General features: G+C 38.6%; 1 protein-coding gene across 3 annotated transcripts in view; it reads left to right on the plus strand.

Moving 5' to 3' along the window:
- Positions 1 to 20,752, plus strand: part of WASHC5 (WASH complex subunit 5) — a 73,648-nt gene that overhangs the window by 1,069 nt on the left and 51,827 nt on the right. Inside the window, exons 2-9 of one of the 3 annotated variants that reach the window (XM_043976621.1) lie at positions 6,614 to 6,638; positions 8,209 to 8,644; positions 9,264 to 9,409; positions 10,545 to 10,629; positions 13,565 to 13,665; positions 16,205 to 16,397; positions 18,197 to 18,349; positions 19,444 to 19,557. In XM_043976621.1, coding sequence (XP_043832556.1) covers positions 8,459 to 8,644; positions 9,264 to 9,409; positions 10,545 to 10,629; positions 13,565 to 13,665; positions 16,205 to 16,397; positions 18,197 to 18,349; positions 19,444 to 19,557 — 978 coding nt within the window. In that variant the 5' untranslated portion in view covers positions 6,614 to 6,638; positions 8,209 to 8,458. The remainder of the gene's footprint in view (positions 1 to 6,613; positions 6,639 to 8,208; positions 8,645 to 9,263; positions 9,410 to 10,544; positions 10,630 to 13,564; positions 13,666 to 16,204; positions 16,398 to 18,196; positions 18,350 to 19,443; positions 19,558 to 20,752) is intronic. The other 2 variants (XM_043976620.1, XM_043976622.1) reach the window with 2 other exon arrangements.

Raw genomic sequence — 20,752 nt, forward strand, 5'->3', positions numbered from 1 at the left:
AACAAAACCTTTTTTCATCTTTTTTCTAGGACTTTGGAAAAACATGTACATTGAGGGACATAGGTTTTAAAGCTGAAATGAACCTTAGAGATCATTTAATTCAATTCCTTTTATTTTGCAGATGGGAAAACAGAATCTTGTAGAGGTATAAATTCAAGTGACAAAAGTTACTTTTCCATGGTCACTGAGATAGTCAATATTACAGCCAAAATTAAAATGCAATTTTTCTGACTCCAAATCCCACTAAATCATTTTATCAATTAATAAACATTTGTTAAGTGCCTACTACGAGGCAGGCACTGTGCTAAGCAGTGGAGATGCAAAAGGAGGCAAATGACAGCCCCTGCTGTCAAAGAGCTTGCAATCTAATGGGGGAGACAACATGCAAACAAATATATACAAAACAAGCTATATAAGATAAATAGGAAATAATTGACAGAAGGAAAGCACTAGAATTGAGAGAAGTTGGGGAAGGCTTTCTGTAAAAGGTGAGATTTTAGTTGGGACTTAAAAGGAAGTCAGGGAAGTCAGTAGTCGCATTGGAGGAGGGAGAGCAATACAGGCATAAGAGGACAGCCAGAGAAAATGCTCTGAGATAGGAAAATGGATTGTCCTGTTTGTGGAACAGCCAGGAGGCCAGTGTTACTGAATCAAAGAGTTTATGTAGGAAAGTAAGGTGTTTAAGAAGTTTGGAAAGATAGGAGGCAGCTAGGTTATGAAGGGCTTTGTATGCCAAACAGAGCATTTTGTATTTGCCTCTGGGGTCAGTTAGGAAGCCGTTAGAGTTTATGGAGGGGAGTGACTTTATCACACTTTCATTTTAGGAAAATCACTTTAGCATCTAAATGAAAAATGGATTGGATTGAGGAAAGAGGAGACAGGCAGACCTACCAGCAAGTTAGTTCAGTAAACCAGAGTGGTGGCAACGTCAGAGGAGAGATATTTCAAAAATGAAATCAACAGGCCTTGGCAACAGATTGGATATGAAGGTTGAGAGAGAGTGAGGATTTGAGAATGGCTTCTGGGTTGTGAACCTGAGGGACTGGGAGGATGGTATTGCACTCTACAGTAATGGGGAAGGTAGGAGGCCAGGAGGGTTTGGCTTGGGGACTGGGGGGAAGGCAATAGTGAGTTCTGTTTTCAGCATATTGGATTTCAGATGTCTACTAGACATCCAGTTTGAAATGTCTGAAAGACGATTGGAAATGCAAGACTAGGCAAGAAAGGTGGATTTGAGAATCATCAGTATAACTATGGTAATTAGATCCATGGGAGCTGATGAGATCACCAAGTGAAGTAGGATAGAAGGAGAAGAGGGCTTAAGATAGAAACCTGAGGGACACCTGTGGTTAGTAAGTATGGTCTGAAGGAAGAGCCAATAAAAGATAACAAAGGAGGGATCAGATAGGTAAAAGGAAAGCCAGGAGAGAGTGGTGTCTTGAAAATCTAGAGAGAAGAGAGTATTGAGGAATAGAAAAAGATCAAATGGGTCAAAAGCTGCAGAGAGATCAAGAAAAATGAGGATTGAGAAAAGACCAATGGATTTGGCAACCAAGATCATTAATAACTTTGGAGACATCACTTTGGGTGGAATGATAAGATTGGAAGCCAAATTGTAATTATAAAGATTTCTTCTAGAATTAAAAAAAAACTAATCATTGGGTTTATTCCCCATCCCTAGCAAACAACAAAGTTTTCTCAAGGGGCACCCTTTGTGTGACTGAGCTTAAGCTCAGAAGACACTAAAGCAATTTAATCCCTTGTAAAATTATCCGTGTTTGTGGGGAGGTTGCAGAGTAATTTTTCATCTTTCAAGAAAATCCTAAACACAGCCCTTTAGGAGACTCAGTAGCCTCTTCAGCCCTAGTTTCTCAGCTGATAATGAGGATTTGGATAATTGATTTAGATAAAGAAATGCTTACTTGGGAAATTTAGTACATTGGCAACTTAGGAAATATCTGTGACAGAGGAGGAATGGTGTAAATTGTTATAATGTAAATAAGCTACTTTTGCATACCAGTTTTGTATTTTAAGTTTTTCCTATCTGTAAAAAATGAGCAAGAAGCTGTCTACATCAGAACTGAAACTGATGCTCACAAGTTCCCGACTAGTCCAAAATTCTAACCACAACAGACAAATTAATTAATAATCAACATTTTGATTTTAGGTAGAAGCAAAAAAAATCTTGCCCCCACCATTTTCTCCATTTAGCAAGCATTCATTAAGTTGGTGAGTCATTAAGCATTTATTAAATGTCTACTCTATGCCAGGCATTAGGCTAAGTTCTGAGAATTAAAAAAAGAGGCAAGAGACAGTTTCTATCCTCAAGGATGGAAGGTAGGTGATGTAGTGAATAGAATGCCAAGCCTGGAGTCAGGAAGTTCAAATCTGGCCTCAAACACTTACTAGCTGTGGGACCCTGGACAAGTCACCTGTTTGCCTCAGTTTCTTCATCTGTAAAATAAACTGGAGAAGAAAATGGCAAACCACTCCAATATCTTTGCCAAGAAAACCCCAAATAAGGTCGCAAAAAGTTAAGGTCAGACATGACTGAAAAGACTCAATAAATACAACTATCAGGCAACTCACTAAATATCCAGGGAGGCAAAACCAAATATGTACAAACAAGCTACATACAGAATAAAGAGGAAATAATTGAGAGGAAAGAAACTAGGCCTAGGAAGGTTTGGGAAGGGTTCCCTGTCAAAGATGGGATTTTAGTTTGGGACTTGAAGGAAGCTACGGATGCTGGTAGCAAGAGGTGAGGAGGGAGAGCATTCTAGACACTGGCGACAGCCAGAGAAAAGGCCTGGAGCCCAGAGGTAGAGTGGCCTGTTGTAGAACAGCCGGCAGGCCAGTGTCACTGGATCAGAGAGTATGAGCAAAGTATAAAAAGACTATAAAGGTAGCAGAGGGCTGAGTTATAGAGAGCTTTGAATGCCAGACAGAGGGTTTGATATTTGCTCCTAGAGGTGATAGGAAGCTGCTGGAGTTTGTTAAATAAGGGGGTGTTATGGTCAGACCTGCAGTTAAGTGGCTGAACAGAGGAAGGATCGGGATGAGGAGAGATGTAAGCAGTAGTCTAGGTGTGAGGGGATGAGGGCCTGTATCAGAGTGATGGCATTGTCAGAGGAGAGAAGAGGGATGTCAGATGAGGCACTTACTATATGCTGGGCACTATACTAAACGGTGGGGATAAATAGAAAACACAAAGTAAATTATAAGATAACTGTAATGAAGAATGCATTAACAACTGAGTGGACTGGGAAAGACCACCTGCAGTGTCCCTTGAAATTAATCTTGAAAACCAGGGATTCTAAGAAAAAGATGTGAAATGGGAGAACATCCAGTGTGAAGGCACTGGGGGACACATGGAAATGAGGGGTGAAGTGCTGTGTGTGAGGACTGACAAAGAGTCCATTATTCACGGAGAACAATAACATGTAATAAGACTGTAAAGATAAGAAGGTTAAAGGTTGTGATAAGCTTCAAATAAGAAAGAGAAGAATTTATATTTAATCTTCAAGATAATAGGGAACTACTAGAGTTTATTTGGGGGAGCTGACATGAGAAGATCTATGAGTTAGGAAAGTCACTTTGACAACTCCGGAAAACAGACTGGAGAAAGGAGAGACTTGGGGGAGAGAGACCATTAGGAAGCCATTGCTATAGTGCAGAGAGAGTTGAGGTGAAAAAGGCCTGAGTTAGATGGTGCCTGAGTGAGTAGAGAGAAGAGAACATATTTGAGAAATAGTGTGTAAATAAAAGTGACAAGATTCAGGAACCGATTGGATATTTAGGATGAGTGGGAGTGAGGAGATGACACCAATTGTGAACCTTGATGTCTAGAAGCATGGTAAGAACCTCAGTAGTGTAACAGAGAAGTTCAGAAGAAGGTTGGATTTGGGGAAAATGATAAATAGTTCTGCTTTGGACTTGTTGAGAGTTTGAGTTGTCCAGGATGGGATATCCTATTCAAAATGTACATTAGGCACTTCATAATATATGACTGGAGCTGGAGAGAACCAACTGGACAAGTGTGATAATTGCATCATACCTATATGACGTGTCTTCATCTTGCATAGGTATGATCATTGGCTCTGTAGGAGCTGATGAGATCACCATTCACGAGAACCTAAACTTCCTTGAGAATAAGAATTCTTTCAGTCTCTAGGACCTAGCATTGTGCCAGGCACATAGTAGGTGCTTAATAAATGCTTGCTAATTGATGAGCCAATGAGAGAATATAAAGAGAAGAGGGCCCAGGACTGAGCCTTGCTGTACACTCACAGGGAGGTTGACATGGATGAAGATCCAGCAAAAAAAACTGAAAAGGGATGTTCTGACAGGTAGGAGGAAAGCCTAGAGAGAGAGGAGTGGCACTCCAACCAGAAAGTAAAGAATGTGCAAGAGGAGACAGTCAGCAGGGTCACTTTCTGCAGAGATAGATTTGGCAGTGTCAGAGAGAACAGTTTCAGTAGAAAGATGAGGTCACTTGCAGAGGTTTTAGAAGAGAAGGAGGAAATGGAGTCCCTGAGCACAGGAAGCATTTTCCAGGAATTTGGTTAAGAAGAGATCTGGGATGAAAGCTAGAAGGGATGGTAGGATCTAGGGAGGGTTGAAGAATGGGGAAGATTTGGACCTGTTTTTATGGGGCAAGGAAGAAACCAGCTGAGAGGAAGACATTGCATTCAATTGTATTACAAGGACAAATCTCTTAACATTGTGAGATGGATCACATGTGGCACATACAGGCTTTCTATAAGTTAGCCCTGCACTTACAACATGACTAGATGACTTCTGCTGCTGCTTATACATCTCTGTGATTATATCCTCTGCATTGTTTTTCCTGTGCTATTGCACATTCATTTTACCCATTATTAGTGATATATAACAGCCTACTCGTGCCCATGATGTACTTCTCCATTGCCTTTTTTTTTTTTTTTTGCAGGGCAGTGAGGGTTAAGTGACTTGCCCAGGGTCACACAGCTAGTAAGTATCAAGGGTCTAGGCCAGATTTAAACTCAGGTCCTCCTGAATCCAGGACTGGTGCTTTATCCACTGTGCCACCTAGCTGCCCTCTAAAACTTTTTTTAACCTGTAACTCTCTGGGCACTCCACTGTCTTTGCCAAAAAAACCCACATGGCGTCATGAAGAGTCAGACCCAACTGAACAGCAACATGAAGATGAGGAAACTAAGGTTAATTGATGTGTCCAGGCTCTCACAGTTATTAAGTATCTGAAAGAGAATTTGAACTCAGATATTTCTGACTCCAGGCCCAGTGCTATATCCACTGTACCACCTAACTGTCTTACAGAATAATCATGTTAAACAAGATGAGCCTTGTAAAAAGGAGTCCTGCCCACTACTGCCATCTTTAATTCTAGACTCAGTTCATTGTCCATCCATTGTCCATCTACAGTATCTTTCCAAGATAGTCTGGATCCACAAGATGTCTATCCAGCTGCATATCATAATTTGAAACATAGGCATTCTTTATTCCCCATAGCTATTCCTGTGTGAATAATCAGGCCGATTCTTTTAGGAAACTCCGGGACTCCTTTAGGAGGTTCTGGAGTATACCAGGACTTGATGCAATTATCATAAGGTCACTTATGAACAAGGCATCTGTAGGGCTTCATTGTCTATAAGGAATCCTTCCATTTACAGCCTGAGCCACGTGTCTTCCATGTCTGTGGCAATGACCTTTAACAAATATGAATCTCCTTGTTTTATGCCTATTTTGATATAATCAGAAAGACATCAAACACAATTATCTCTGTTACATCTTTAGAGGAATCTTACATGATTTTAACATGTGCACGGGAGCCAAGTTGTAAGAACTTTCAGGCAATGTTTTTCTCAGTCATAACAATTTTTTTTAAATAGTCAACAAATTAGCTCAGTGAAATCCCTTGTTTCCACATTTTAGTCAGTTGTATGACTATAAAGATGTGATCTCCTGTAGAGTAATAGTTCAACAATATTTTAAACATGTTAAAACATTTCAAACAACATGTTTGAGACAATGGGGGAGGTGGGAATAAACATTTATATAGTATCTACTGTTGCCAGGCACTGTGCTAAGTGATTTTTACAAATATCTCATTTGAACTTCACAACAACCTGGGGATGGGAAGAGGGTGCCAGATTCAGATTATTCTCTCCCTTTTACAATTGAGGAAATTTAGACAAATAAAGGCCAAGTGACTTTCAGAAAGTCACACAGCTGTTAAGTGCATGAGGCTGGATTTAAGCTCAGGTCTTCTTGACTTCAGGCCCAGACACCGGTTGTCTCTTCCCATTCTTGTTTTCCTTAGAGTATTTTTTTTAACTTTTAAAAAGTACCAGAGGGGGCAGCTAGATGGCGCAGTGGATAGAGCACCGGCCCTGGAGTCAGGAGTACCTGAGTTCAAATCCGTCCTCAGACACTTAAGACTTACTAGCTGTGTGACCCTGGGCAAGTCACTTAACCCCAATTGCCTCACTAAAATTAAAAAAAACAAAAAGTACCAGGGACTGTGATAATGAAGTCTTTTTTGGTAAAAATTTTTACAAGTCTTTTCTAACTTTTTATCTGTTTGTTTTTGTCTTCCAATTTAATCTTCCAGATGTCTTTGAGATAATATGGTTTAGGTCAGTCCATTATGAGATTTCTGTAAACTTGTTCTTTTCCACTGCTTCTCACTGTTTTTTATAAGGTGATCCTGATAATTTTCCACCATCTTCCACCATAATATTTTACAAGTGAATTATATTTGAAGTTGGTGGTATCCCTTAGGCACCACATTTTACAACTCATTAAAGAAATCAAATGTTTGCTGGCTAAAGCAGTTTCTAGGCTCTGTAAGTGTTCATTGTGGCAATTGATTTAACACTTTCTTGGAAAATGGTTATACTCTGTCATTGCATGTCCTTGTATCTGTTTCCCATTTTTCATTGTCAGCAACTTGCTTTAAAAGTTCAAGTTAGAGTTGTCTCAGCTGTACACCATTATTTTCTCATGTTTATTTTTCTAATTTAGTATTGATTTTGGTTTTTGCTCTAGAAAATAAATGGTCTAACTATACACAAACAGCTGATTCAGAAATTACTCTAACATCAATAATCAGTAATTTCCTTCTCCATTAAAGTATAATCAATATCATTTTTGTGATGCTCTTTGGTGCTAACCCAGCCTAGCTCCCCTTAACTCTTTCCTTGAAAAAAATATTCATGAGATATATAGACAGGAGCCTTACCATGTAGCCTGCAACCTTTGGGGTTACAAAAAGCTTGTTCCTGAAACATCTTTTCCAAGATATTTAACCATCCACCATTACCAAAATTCACAGGGTATGAAGGTAGATGCTGATTTAATTTGAAGAAACGAACTTCTTAAGTTCATTGTGCACTTTCTCCACAGTTATCTCCGTGGTGGTCTTATAAAGATTTAAGAGCATTGTAATAAATAACCAAGTTTCCCATGAAATAGAGTTTATTGTTGCTTGTGGACACGAGATAAAAAACACCTCCTTCACTGACTTTGTTTTGTGAGTCATCCAGTTCATTTAATGGTAACATCCTTTTGTCTTCTGGCTTTCAACCATATTTGGGATGATTCAGTTTCTCAGGTAGTATGTCCAGTTGTTGGTTACCCGACCACGTTTTGATGTTTAGAGTACCCATCGTTAACTCATATTTATAAACTGTCAGCAAAAACAAACCCTGATTCTTAGCACCCTCTGCTCTTACATTCCCACTTGCATTATTTATATCCAAGTGCATGTCTTTGTAAACTCAAAGTGGCAGCTGTGTCTGCTGAAGGTAGTAGGGATATTTAGCAATTACTTCAAGCGTTGGACAGTAAAGAGGACTGCCTGTGAGATAATGGCCTCCTCATTACTAGAGGTTGTTAAGCAGAGCTGATAGGCAACTACATGTTGCAGTTACATTATAGATGGGATTCTTCTTTAGATATGGGTTATACTGATTGGCCTCTTCCATATCTTCCAACTCTGAGATTCTGTGATTTTCTTCTCCAACCAGACTGTGAGCTTGTGAGAGGATGCAATATTTATCATTTATCCATGGATCTCTTTCTGAGCCAATTACAATGCATTATACAGGGTATACATTTTTTTTAAATTAAAGAACAGGTACTAAACAGTTACTTGTTCCTTGATTTGATTTAGCACTTACATATGGCCTTCATGTCTCAATTCAGATCTCTGGATACGAAGAATACTGTCAGTAAATTAAAACAACATTTTGGAGGAAGATGTCATGCTTTCTTTTTGTGCCTTCCGACGTTTCTACTGGAATGTTATTGATTTTTATACATTTTTAATCAGGTACTTTAATGGAGGAACTAATTTGTAAGAAGTCCAGGTCTCTTCAGATGATCTGTAGGTCATAACTGCAAAAGACCAGATCATTTCTAGTGCCCAGCCAAGGGCCAGCTGGCCATCTTCACAATGTTGGATTTTCTTGCTGAAAACAACCTCTGTGGACAGGCATGTCTAAGGATTGTGTCCTGTGGCAATGCCATCATTGCTGAACTTTTAAGGCTCTCTGAGTTCATTCCCAGTGTTTTCAGGTTAAAAGACCGTGCTGATCAACAGAAATATGGAGATATTATCTTTGATTTCAGTTACTTTAAGGTAAGTCTTCATCCACATACAGATTTTTAAAGTAATCCCTTTTCTTCTAAAGTACACTTTCTTTGGAAAATGAGGAGCTAACACTGAAAAAGAAGATATAGGGGGGCAGCTAGGTGGTGCAGTGGATAAAGCACTGGCCCTGGATTTAGGACCTGAGTTCAAATCTGGCCTCAGACCCTTGACATTACTAGCTATGTGACCCTGGGCAAGTCACTTAACTCTTGTTGCCCTGCAAAAAAGAAAAAGAAGGTATATTCTGAATGTTTTAAAGAGATATGGAGCTCTTTTTTAAAATGGCCACAGGCTCAGAAGAGTCATGTATTATGTGTTTTGAGAATCCAATAGAATCCTGTGAAAATATTAATGTTGCATTTCATATTGTGATATTCCAACTTAAATGTAAATTAGTACCTAATATAATATAGGTAAGTTTCTCACCTAGGAATATGGAGAAGGATTTTATTACTGTGATAACTTCATTACTGAATTCATGAATTCTGCCTAAAATTATTGCTATGTCTTTTAGGTCATAAGATCAAATTTTCATAAGACTAGTAAAAAACTTTACAAACAGATATACTTTCTTTTAGACTTCATAGCAAATTGTTTTTCTTCTCAGGGTCCAGAGTTGTGTGAAAGCAGATTGGAAGCAAGACCAGACCTACAGGATTTAGATGAAGAATTTCGTGAAAACAACATAGAAATTGTGACAAGATTTTATTTAGCTTTTCAGAGTGTCCACAAATATATTGTAGACTTAAACAGGTATTCATGAATCTAATCATAGTCTGATTCTAATAACATGTATTATGAGGAAAAGAGCAAAGGAACATCTGGGAAAAAATTCAGTTTGGGCTATTTTTCTTGATTTAACCAGATGACCCTTTATAATTTATATCAGACAGCAGTATCTTTCCATTCTTATAGCAGTTCTTGTCTTAATATTTTAATAATAGTATCTTTAAATAATATATATCACATATTTAAATAATATAAATTATAATATATTTAAATAACATGTCATAATATAATTCCCCTTGAGAAATTTAGTAATGTTATTTTGTAGTTGGTTATAACATGAATCCTGTTCATAAGAACCTAGATTCAAATCTGGAAAGGTCATTAAAGGTTATCTAGTCCAGCCTCCCTCATTTTTTAGATGAGGATGTTGTGGTAATAAGTGGTAGAGCCAGAATTTTAACTTAGGTCATGTAATTCCAAGTTTAAAGGTGTTTTCATTGCACCATGTAGTTGAACATGGAATAACTATATTCTAATTTACTATCTATTGTTTTCCACTCCTTAGAAAACCCTAAGTGGTGAGAAGGTGACATTTTTCAGGTTAGCTTCTTGTTTCTTCTATAGCCGTTGAGTACTTGTATATCTCATTCATTCTTTAAACTAAATATATTTGGTCACATTTTTATATCCTTGAAATATTTGTGATTAGCTCATTTGAATGGTATAAATGGCAGTTTCTGGTGCTGCCCCAGTAGAGGTCCCAGCTCCTGCAGCCCTACACTTGAGTCTGTTTAGCTGCACAGGGCAGTCAGGGTTCTCTCTCCCAGCTTTGATCTTGATATGGGCTTCTGACCCTGCTGCTGACTTCTGTAGTCAGTGTTTTCAGGGTCTGTGCCAGCCGTATCACACAGCCTGTTGTTGCTGTTTTCACTATCTATTTGTCCGTCCTGCCTAACACTTTCCAATATGGTGGCTTTGCAATCTATGAGACCTTAACACTTAAGGCTAGGATCTACTCTAGCCTTTCTCACTTTAAAATTCAATTCATCAGATAAATGTTATGTACATACTATGTTCAAAACCCTATACTTGAACATCTTTTAAGAAAAGAATTGATTTCTTCCTTTAGCAAATACTTTCTCTATTTCTTCACTTCTAGATATCTGGATGATCTGAGTGAAGGAATTTATATTCAACAGACATTAGAAACTGTTCTACTAAATGAAGATGGAAAGCAACTTCTAGTAAGTTATTAACATTAACTAAATAAAAGGGAAAAAAGTATTACCTTCAGCATCATTGTTCTTCAGTTAAAACCCCAGATATTTAATTATCAAATGCACTAAAGGCTTAAAGCTCCAATTTGTACAGCAGATGTAGGGCAGATTTCACAACTCCAAGTCAATTAAACAAATATTTATTGAGAACCTACTATATGCTAGGGAATGGAGTAGGGGAGAATAGAGGCAAGGAGACCAATTAGAAGGTTATTGAAGTAGTCCAGGCAAAAGATCATAAGGGACCGAACTAGGGTGGTGGCTGTGTGAATGGAGAAAAGGGAACATATGCAAGATGTTGTGACAATGTTGTAAAGACAGATACAGAAAGATTCAGCAACTAATTGGATACTTCAAGTGTTTGAGAGTGAGGAATCAAGGATAACACTAAGGATATAAATACGGATGCCTGTAAGAATTGTTGTGTCCTCGTTAATAGAAGGAAAATTCAGAAGAGGATTACCTTCTGTTTTAGACATGTTGAATTCAAGATACCTCTGTGACATCCAGGACTGGAGCTCCGGAGAGAAAAGAGGGCTGGTTATATAGACCTGGGAGTAATCTATGTAGATGTAGTCATTGAATTCATGGGAACCAATGAGGTATCAGGCGAATTAATATAGACCGATAAGGGAAGAGTGGATGGAATAGAGTATCAGGGACACTCATGGGTATTTGGCATCTCATAGGTGATAATCCAGTTAGGAGACTGAAAAGGAGAAGTCAGACAAGTAGAAAGAGAACCAAGAGTTAGCAGCATCATGAAAACGTAGAGAAGAGATTGCCTAGGAGGAGAATGTGGTCAACAGTGTCATAGGCTACAAAGAGGTCAGGAAGGATGAGAATTGAGGAAATCCCATTAGAGTTGGCAAATAAGAGATCATTGATAACTTATGAGAAAGCATTTTCAGTATAATGATGAGGTCAGAAACTAGACTGCAGAAGATTGGAAGAAAATGGAAGGAAAGTAGAGGGACTAAGTGTAATCTGAGAAATAGAGGAAGGTAATTAGGAACATTACACAAATTAGTGAGGGTTTTTCAATGATGGGGAACACTTGGGTATGTTTTTAGGCATCAACGAAGAAACCAGAATTTAGGAAGAGATTAGAGAGGAGCAGGGTTATAGAATATTATATATTCTCTAGCAAAGTTCTAGAAAAGGCTGGAAGGGATGGCCTTGGCTAGGCCTTCATCAAAATTACTGGAATAAAATAGAAGAAACTGGGGGGTGTAGCAAAGGGGGTGGGGATCAGTGTCAGAAAGTTGTGAGTTGGGAAAGGGGAGCTCTTAGCAAATGGCCTTAATATTTTCCTTAACGTATGAAGTGAGGTCCTTGGTGTGAGCATGTGAGGGTGGGGGCGGGGAGGAAATGTTCTTGGAGGATTGAGGAGAGAAGAAAAGGTTTGGAATGGCTGTTGTGGTCAAAGGGATAAAGAATCAGTGACTGGGGCAGCTAGATGGCGCAGTGGATAGAGCACTGGCCCTGGATTCAGGAGTACCTGAGTTCAAATGCGGCCTCAGACACTTAACACTTACTAGCTGTGTAACCCTGGGCAAGTCACTTAACCCCAATTGCCTTACTAAAAAAAAAAAAAGAATCAGTGACTGAGGAATAGAATTGTCTTGCTGATATTTGCCCAATTGAGATTAAAAGGGCCCAGTCAGCACCACTGCATGAGTGCTTCCAGTTTCTTCAGTGGCTTGTGAATAGAAGGGATGGAGGTGAATTGTTCAATAAACTGGAGAAATAAAGGCAAAAGTAAAGAGTCCCTGAGTTCAAAGAGCTAATTTTGCCAGACAATATATAATCTATGATAGCCTTCCTCCCTAATACATTCTATCAGGGGCAACAATGTGCAGATTTATAAGAATATACCAAACCCATACAATGCAGATACCTGGTAACCTTGGGGTGGAAATGGAAAGGCTAGGGAACACGGGAAAGGCCTCTTGCAGAAGGTGGTGCTTGAGTCAAATCTTGAAGAAAACCAAGTATTCAACTGAGGCAGAGGTGAAGAAGGAGAGCATTCTAGGCATGGGTGACAGCTAATACAAAGGCATAGAGATAGGGGATGGAGTGTATCAGGAGTAACCAGAAGGATGATGGGAACTGTGCAGGGTTGAGATCTGGCCAGCCAAGAGGGGCAGTAGGACAGGAAGTGAGTGATTCATTGGGAGAGAATAGTACAGATTTGACCTCTAAGGGGTCCGAGTAATGGCCAAAGGAGGATGATAAGCTAGAAAAGGACTGAGGCACAGAGGAATTGGAGGTCAGAGGGAATCCCAAAATATTTTTTAAGCTTGGAAAAGCTTAGGAAAAAAATGAAATAAAAGATTATAATTGGATAAAGGATGTTCAAAGTTCACAGTCCTGGAGGTAGAACACTTAGGGGTGATGGCAAGATCAAGGGTTTGGATGTCCTTACATATAAGTGAGATGGAATGGAAGTTGTAGACTGAGAGTAGTCTGAGAAACTGTTAAGTAATTCAGGGGAACATCAACGTGGATGTTGGAGAGTATGAGGGCAGGAATTGGAATGAAGAGACTAAGCCAGTTGAACTAATTGAGAAAGAATGGAAAGAGCCTTGAGGACTGGTAGAGAGCAGCCAGTAGAATCTGAATTGGGTGGAACATTTGGATAAAGTGAACCTCAGTGGAGGAAAGGAGTCTGAGCAGTGGGTATAGGAGGAGAATCTGGAACAGGCAGTGGAGAGCAAAGAATATTGTGACCCCTTTCAAAAGCAGTGAGTCAGTGGGTGGGAGAGAATCAGCACTCAAGAGCATCAACGGGGGGAGAAAGAGAAATGAGAAGATCCTTAAAAAACATCACATTCCTTCAATAAGAAAATAGCACACTGTTCTTTAGATCACTTGACATTGATCATTCTTGTTCTCTTAGTGTGAAGCTCTCTACCTCTACGGGGTCATGCTGTTGGTTATTGATCAAAAGATCGAAGGCGAAGTCAGAGAGAGAATGTTGGTTTCCTACTATCGATACAGGTGACTGCATGGCTTGTGTTTGTAAAAAGAAAACTGTTGAAAAATACAGTGTATGTTGTATGTTTCCAAAGTCGATGCAACAGAAGATTTACCTCACTGTTCTGGACCTTGTGAAAGTAAAACATATATATCCTAAAAGGGACACTAGTAAAGTATTAAAGAGCAAATTGGGTCTAACTTTGCTTAACACATTTTTAAAGCATTTTGGAAGTCTTATCTATAACATCTTTATTTCTATTCATACAGAAATTTAAGCAAGTAATAATAATGGCTAGCATTTATATAGCTTTTTATGGTCTGCAGTGCACTTTACAAATATTTCATTTGATCTTCACAACAACCCTATTGATGCCATTACTATCCCCATCTTACTGATGAGGAAACTGAGGCAGAGAGAAAGCTAAATGACTTGATCACTGTCACATAGCTAGTAGGTGTTTAAAGCCAGACTTTAACTTGGGTCTCCTTGACTCTAGATCTAGCACTCTGCCAATTCACAGCAAATGAAGTCATAGAATTTTTAACTGCCTTCACAGAATCATAGGATTTAAGAATTAGAAGAGACTCAGTGGCAATCTAGTCCAACCCATTCCCAGAAAGAATCCCCACTATATGTACTGGAGAAGTGGTCCTCTGGCCTTTGCTTAAAGCCTTCCAGGGAGGGAGGGAGGAAGACAGTCCCCATCCCTCTATCCCCACTCCTCCCCAGGCAGCCCTTCCACTTTGGGACAGCTGTAGCTGTAATTGTTACCTAACTCCTACCTAACCTTAAGCCTCCATTGGCCGTGCCCCGAATTGCTCCTGGTTTTACCTTCTAGGACCTGATGAAACAAATATAATCCCTCCTCCACCCAACTGCCTTTCAGACACTTGATATGGACAAAGAGGATCACCTGCGTGTATCTGGATAAATGAAGGTCCTGTCTCTGCTTCGTGCTTCAGAGGCAGACTGGGGGGACCTTTTCCCCACAATCTGAATATATTCCCTCTTTCTGTCCATGTGTTCTATAGTCAGCCCTTGGGACAAAATCTCATTTCTGTTTTCTTTTACCCTTCACCCAAATACTTCCTGTCTGCTTCCATTCCTTGGTTCCTGGGTTTCTTCACAGGAGGATTCCTTCTTCATGTGCACTGCTATCTCAACCTAGCTTTTACCTATCTCTGGTTTCAGAGCTCTGTGTCTGTGAGCATTCGACAGTAAAGTACTTAACTATGATTTTATTGAGCCATCACTGCTAAATGCCATATTGCATCAGTTCTGGGCCTGGAGTCAGGAAGACCTGCATTCAAATCCGACCTCAGATATTACTAGCTGTAGGACCTTTGACAAGTCACTTAACCCAATTTGCCTCTGTTTCCTTATCTGCAAAATGAGCTGAAGAAAGAAATGGCAAATCACTCTAGTATCTTTGCCATGAAAACCCCAAATAGAATTACAAAGAGTCAAGCACAACTGAAACAGCTGGCCAACAAATACAAACAAAATATATACAGAGTAAATTGGAGATGATCTCAAAGGGAAGCTACTAGCATTAAGGCTTCTTGTAGAAGACAGGCTTTTAACCGAGATTTAAAGACAACCAGAAGGCAGAAATGGGGAGGGAGAACATTCCAGGCATGAAAGTCAGCCAGTGAAAATGCCTGGAATTAGAAGATAGAGGGTCTTGTTCAGAACACATACAGGAGACCAGTGTCTCTGTATTGTAGAGTATGTGGAGGGGTATAAAGTGTAAAAGATTGAAAACGTAAGAAGGGGCCAGGTTATGAAGGGTTTTAAAAGCCAAACAGAAGATTTTCCTTTTGATCCTGAGGTGATAGGAAGCCAAGCAGTCCCCTTCCTCATTGGGTGTTGATGGCAAGTTGATAGGTTTTCTTATCCCATGAGTGCCAGCTTATACTTCATTCACATTAGAATCATTAGAAACGGATATTTAAGATCCCTGTATTTTCCTAGAAACACACTATGAGCAACTATACCTCTATTCCTGATAGGATTTGGGGGTTGGGAGGAGTCTTTATAAAATCTCATTCTGAAAATGTCTGTTTTCTCCTTTTGAATCCCTCTGAATTAAATCATTTAACAACTAGTTGCCAGTCCTTTTATTAATACAGCATCTTTCCCTGTGTGGTGCGTAATTACATTGGGTTTACAATATCTGATCCACTTGAATGAGTGGTCATCTAGTCCGTATTTCTGTCTGTATAGGATTTCACACTCTGGCATTCCCTAGACAAAAGAATAGTGTTTAAAGACTTCTGTTAGAAGGAAACAGCCTTCCAAGGGGAAAAAATGGATACTGCATCATATTTTTTAAATATTTTATAGTGAAGTTTTGTTGTTTTTAATGACATTGGTTTTTACAAAACATTGGCATTGGGAGACAGAAGTAATGCTCATCTCATAAATTAATTGGACCTGGTTTATGAATTGACCTGCAGTTGATCTGAATCTGTTCCAGTGGGTTTCGTTCTACTCTGTTGAATTAAAATTTCTGATCCCTATGTATTTTCTGTTTTGTTTCTTATTGTGATATGACAGTGCTGCTCGATCTTCTGCTGACTCAAATATGGATGATATTTGTAAACTGCTTCGTAGCACAGGCTATTCTAGCCAACCAGGAGCCAAAAGACCACCCAACTATCCGGAGAGTTACTTTGGCAGAGTGCCCATTAGTGAAACTTTTGTCAGCATGGTTATTGGAAGATTAAGATCTGATGATATTTATAACCAGGTAGGAATTAAATTCATCTTAAATTTAAAGCAATCTATGCTAAAAAATAATTTTTCCATTTTTTTACTAGATACAAAAGCTATATTTCTAACTTTTAGTTTTGTAAAGTGAATGCATTACAAGCAGTGTTAAGATCTGAGAAAAGTATTTTATTGTGTCTCCAATTGTTTAAATAAGCAAATTAGATCTTGGACTTATTTTCGTTCTAGAGTTCTTTGATGTAATGGCATTTGACTTACATAGCTTTGCTTTTCAATGAAATGTAGATGGACTTGAAAAAATAAGCCCATTAGTTAAGTTTCATATTTGAATATCATTGAAACTTTTGCTTAGATGTGAGGTGGAGAGAGTTTTCATTTTCTTAAATGCTGTTTTCATCTTTATCCATAAGAACTCTTTCTCTTCCCTTTCCAGAGTTAAAAAGAATTGAAATGGTCATAGAACATTACTATAATGAAAATAAAAGAAATTTAGACCAAATGCCAAGTGCCATCATTGAAAGAGAACATAATTTTATTGTATTATCTTCAAATGCAAATTATTTTGTGCAAATTAATAAGAATGCCATGAAATATACATCTTATCTTCTTTATACCAAGACTCATTATCAGAAAGAAATCACATAGCCCTTCTCAAAATGCATAATGAGTTTACCAAAGGCTTTTTTTTTAAAATCAAGCATTATAAAGGATATAATTCTAAACCAGAATAACATCAAAGTTTTCCCCACCCCTGGAGGCCTTCAAGCTGAGGTATCTATCCATCCATCTGTTGTAGGAAGGGATTCATGTTTTACCTATGAGTTGAATGACTTTCAGAGTCCTTTGCAACTCTTAATGTTTTATTATTCTATGAAGATGTTTAAATCCAAGATTCTGAAGTCACCCTTTGAGTCACATGCAGAATAAGTCATTCTGTGGTCTGTGCTATTCAGTATTTTCTCTAGATGTGACAAACAGTTGTTATAGACTGTCGTTGCAAATACTAAGAATCAGGAAGGAAACCTTTACCGTGCTAGTGTTTTAGACCAAAGCTTCTTAAACTGTGGATCACAACCCCAACTGGGGTCACGTAACTGAATGTGGGGGGATCACAAAAAATTTGGCAACAGTAAAAGGTTATGTATACCTATTTTATATACCTATATACCCAGGGTCACATAAAAATTTCTCAGTAGAAAAAGTGTCACGAGTGGGAAAAGTTTAAGAAGCCCAGTTTTGGGCAACCTCCTAGTTGCCTTTTTAAAAATTACTTACCATTAAAGGATTCATGTTTTGAAGTCAAATTCAATACCAGTTCATTTTTCTCTCCTCCTGTGCCCAGCTTTATCAGCTGCCCATTACAAAGGATTTTTTTATGTACTTCATTCCTGTCTACTCTTATAGCCAACTGTGATATCTTGCATTTTTCCCTTGCCTTGTTCTACTTCTCTCCTTTAGTTTGTCCCTTTTCCTACCCCCTCTCTAAAATTAATGAAACAAAACAGCATAAAATATAAAGGCTATACTTATTCTTGTAGATACGGCCACCATAAAAATGTTGCTTGCTTGAGCCTCCACTCTCCTTTGTAGATAATATGAATGGGGGGGTGTGGGGGGGTAGAGATGGGGTTGTTCCAACTATCACCCAATAGTTTGTGGGTCTTATGGTTCTGATCTCTGTAACTCTAGTTGGAGGGTCCCCACTGCCGGTCTATAAAACACTAATTTAGAATAACTGGTGTGTATCTGCTATTTGGCAAGTGTACAACAGAAAATATCCTGAAATTCAAGCATTGTGGGTTTTCCTCTTTATTCTAGATTTCAGCATATCCACTGCCAGAGCACCGAAGCACTGCCCTTGCAAATCAAGCCGCTATGCTCTATGTGATCCTCTATTTTGAACCATCTATTCTTCATAACCATCAAGCAAAAATGAGAGAAATAGTGGATAAATATTTTCCTGATAACTGGGTATAGATCCTTATTGTACATTCACTTTTCACTAAGCTTTCTGCTACAAAAATGCTCTTTTTTTCTTTCTTTTTCTTATAAAAAATATGGTTGACCAGAAAAAAGAGCGGGCTAGTCATTGAGTAAGAGTAAGGAGATACAACTCATCTATAACTTCTAGTGTTAGGGTATTGCCTATGGCTCAGAGAGGTAGTGAGTCTCCTATCTAGTCATTATCAGAAGTGGGTTTCGAAGCCAAGCCCCACTAATTCCAAGGCCAGGACTCTGTCCAGCACTAAGTGCCATGCTACCTCTCATATAGTACAATTTACCTTTATACTGAACTTTACTTTTAAAATGTCATGGCTTTCTTCAGTTAGAGTTGATAGTTCTTCTGAAGAATGTTTGAATTTTTAAAAACTTGGTTGAAACCTATTACTTTATATTGTAAATTTAATCAGAGAAAGAGTATAGTATTTATGAATCACTTCCCTTGTGTATAACACTATACTTGGTATTACCAATGGTTGACAGAATATAGAGCAAACTAGACTCCTGCCCTTAGGAAGTTTCCAGTGTTTCCCCTTACCCAACCCTTGATTTTGCAGTATAAGTGGCCCAAATGGACACACTTATTAACATTCTTAAGAACAACCTGGAGTTGGGAGTTGATGGACATAGTTGTCCTACTTAGAGGAGTTAGAATTGAATGATGAAGAGGACCTGGCTTCTAATTCTGCCCCTTTTTTTCTGGCTAGATGCCACCATAGAAATTACAGTTAGGCTGGTTATAACAATAAATTCAGAGACTTTTTAAATAAAAGGAAAGTTAGCCTATTGGGAATTCAAGCTTCATGAGAAGAGGTTCTCCTCCCTTCTTTCTCTGATTCACTTGGCTTTCCAGAAAGCTCTCTACCCAGAGAAGTTTAATTGGTATATATTCCTATATTTAAAACTAGTATTGAGTGGATTAAAAACTCCTTCTTGTTTCTACTACATTATTAGCAACTTGAGGTCTGGACCACATCTCAAATGACTTTGTAGCCTCCATGGTAGCTTGTACAGAATAGGTATTATTAAGTATTTATTGAATGAATGAATATTTAATATTTTAGGTGATCAGCATTTACATGGGAATTACAGTTAATCTTGCAGATGCTTGGGAACCCTACAAAGCTGCAAAAACTGCTCTGAATAACACATTGGATCTTTCAAACATCAAAGAGCAGGTATGTCTAGTTAATCAAAGAAAGATTGCTCATAAGTGTTTGCAAGCCTGGGCATAAGCTATATGGATACTCTTTTCAATTTAACATAAGTCTGTATAGGCATTTCAGCAGAATAACAGTAATCCAATGTTAAATTTGTTACAAGAAAATTTCATTAAATGTTAGCAAAGTGCCAACATTAAACTTGTACAATTAAAGTAGTGTATTATAATTAGAAAACAGACCTAGAAGCTTTAGGAAGACATGATAAAAGCTTGTATTTCTATAAGCACTTTAAGATTAACAAAGTGCTTTACAAAAATGATCTCTTTATTGTAACAACAGCCCCAATAGGTAGATGCTGCTATTATTCCAATTTTTCAAATGAGAAAACGGAGGCAGGTTAAGTGCCTTGCCCACAATCACACAGCTAGGAAGACCTGACTCGATGACTCCAATTCCATCGCCCTCGCCTGTGTGCCACCTGACTGTCTAAACGATAGTCCAAATGGCACATCATAGTGAGAGACCATAACCCTCAGTGGCATGGTTTATTTTGTTTACCCAGCTTTCTTCTCATAGGCAGAATTGGCTCTTATTGTACTGGCAGAGATTAATGTGTTATACTGGTAAAGTGAAAGGTGATGATAGCCTCTTTAAGAAGTAGTGAACAGGGCAGCTAGGTGGCGCAGTAGATAGAGCACCGGCCCTGGAGTCAGGAGTACCTCAGTTCAAATCCGGCCTCAGACACTTAACACGTACTAGCTGTGTGACCCTGGGCAAGTCACTTAATCCCAACTGCCTCATTTAAAAATAAAAGGAGTGAATGCCATTGTAACTCTGTCTGTGATTCAGAATGTCTCTAGGAATGTAGCCAGGTAAATGGGCTCAATAAAATGGACTCCTAGAAGTACAAAGGTTTCAGTTCTCTTTCTTTTATAAGGCTTCATTCTAGTTCTTTGATTAAAGTTCAGAGGAGAAAGAAAAGCCTGGATGGAGAAGCAGCAGCAGCCTTTCTGTGATTTCGGGGAGCACAGCTGGATTTTACCTATTTCTCACTCTAGTGGTCTTGATTTTAAAGTTTCTGCTCCTCACAGAATAATACTTTTCTCCATCTACTCCCCTTATGTTCCCCCCCTCACCCCAAAAAAGGGTCTAGCCTGTTTTATTTAGCTAAATTACACTGTATAAATAATGTACAGAATAATTTGGTTTT

Source organism: Dromiciops gliroides, chromosome 1, assembly GCF_019393635.1.
Source record: "Dromiciops gliroides isolate mDroGli1 chromosome 1, mDroGli1.pri, whole genome shotgun sequence".
NCBI lineage: Eukaryota > Metazoa > Chordata > Mammalia > Microbiotheria > Microbiotheriidae > Dromiciops > Dromiciops gliroides.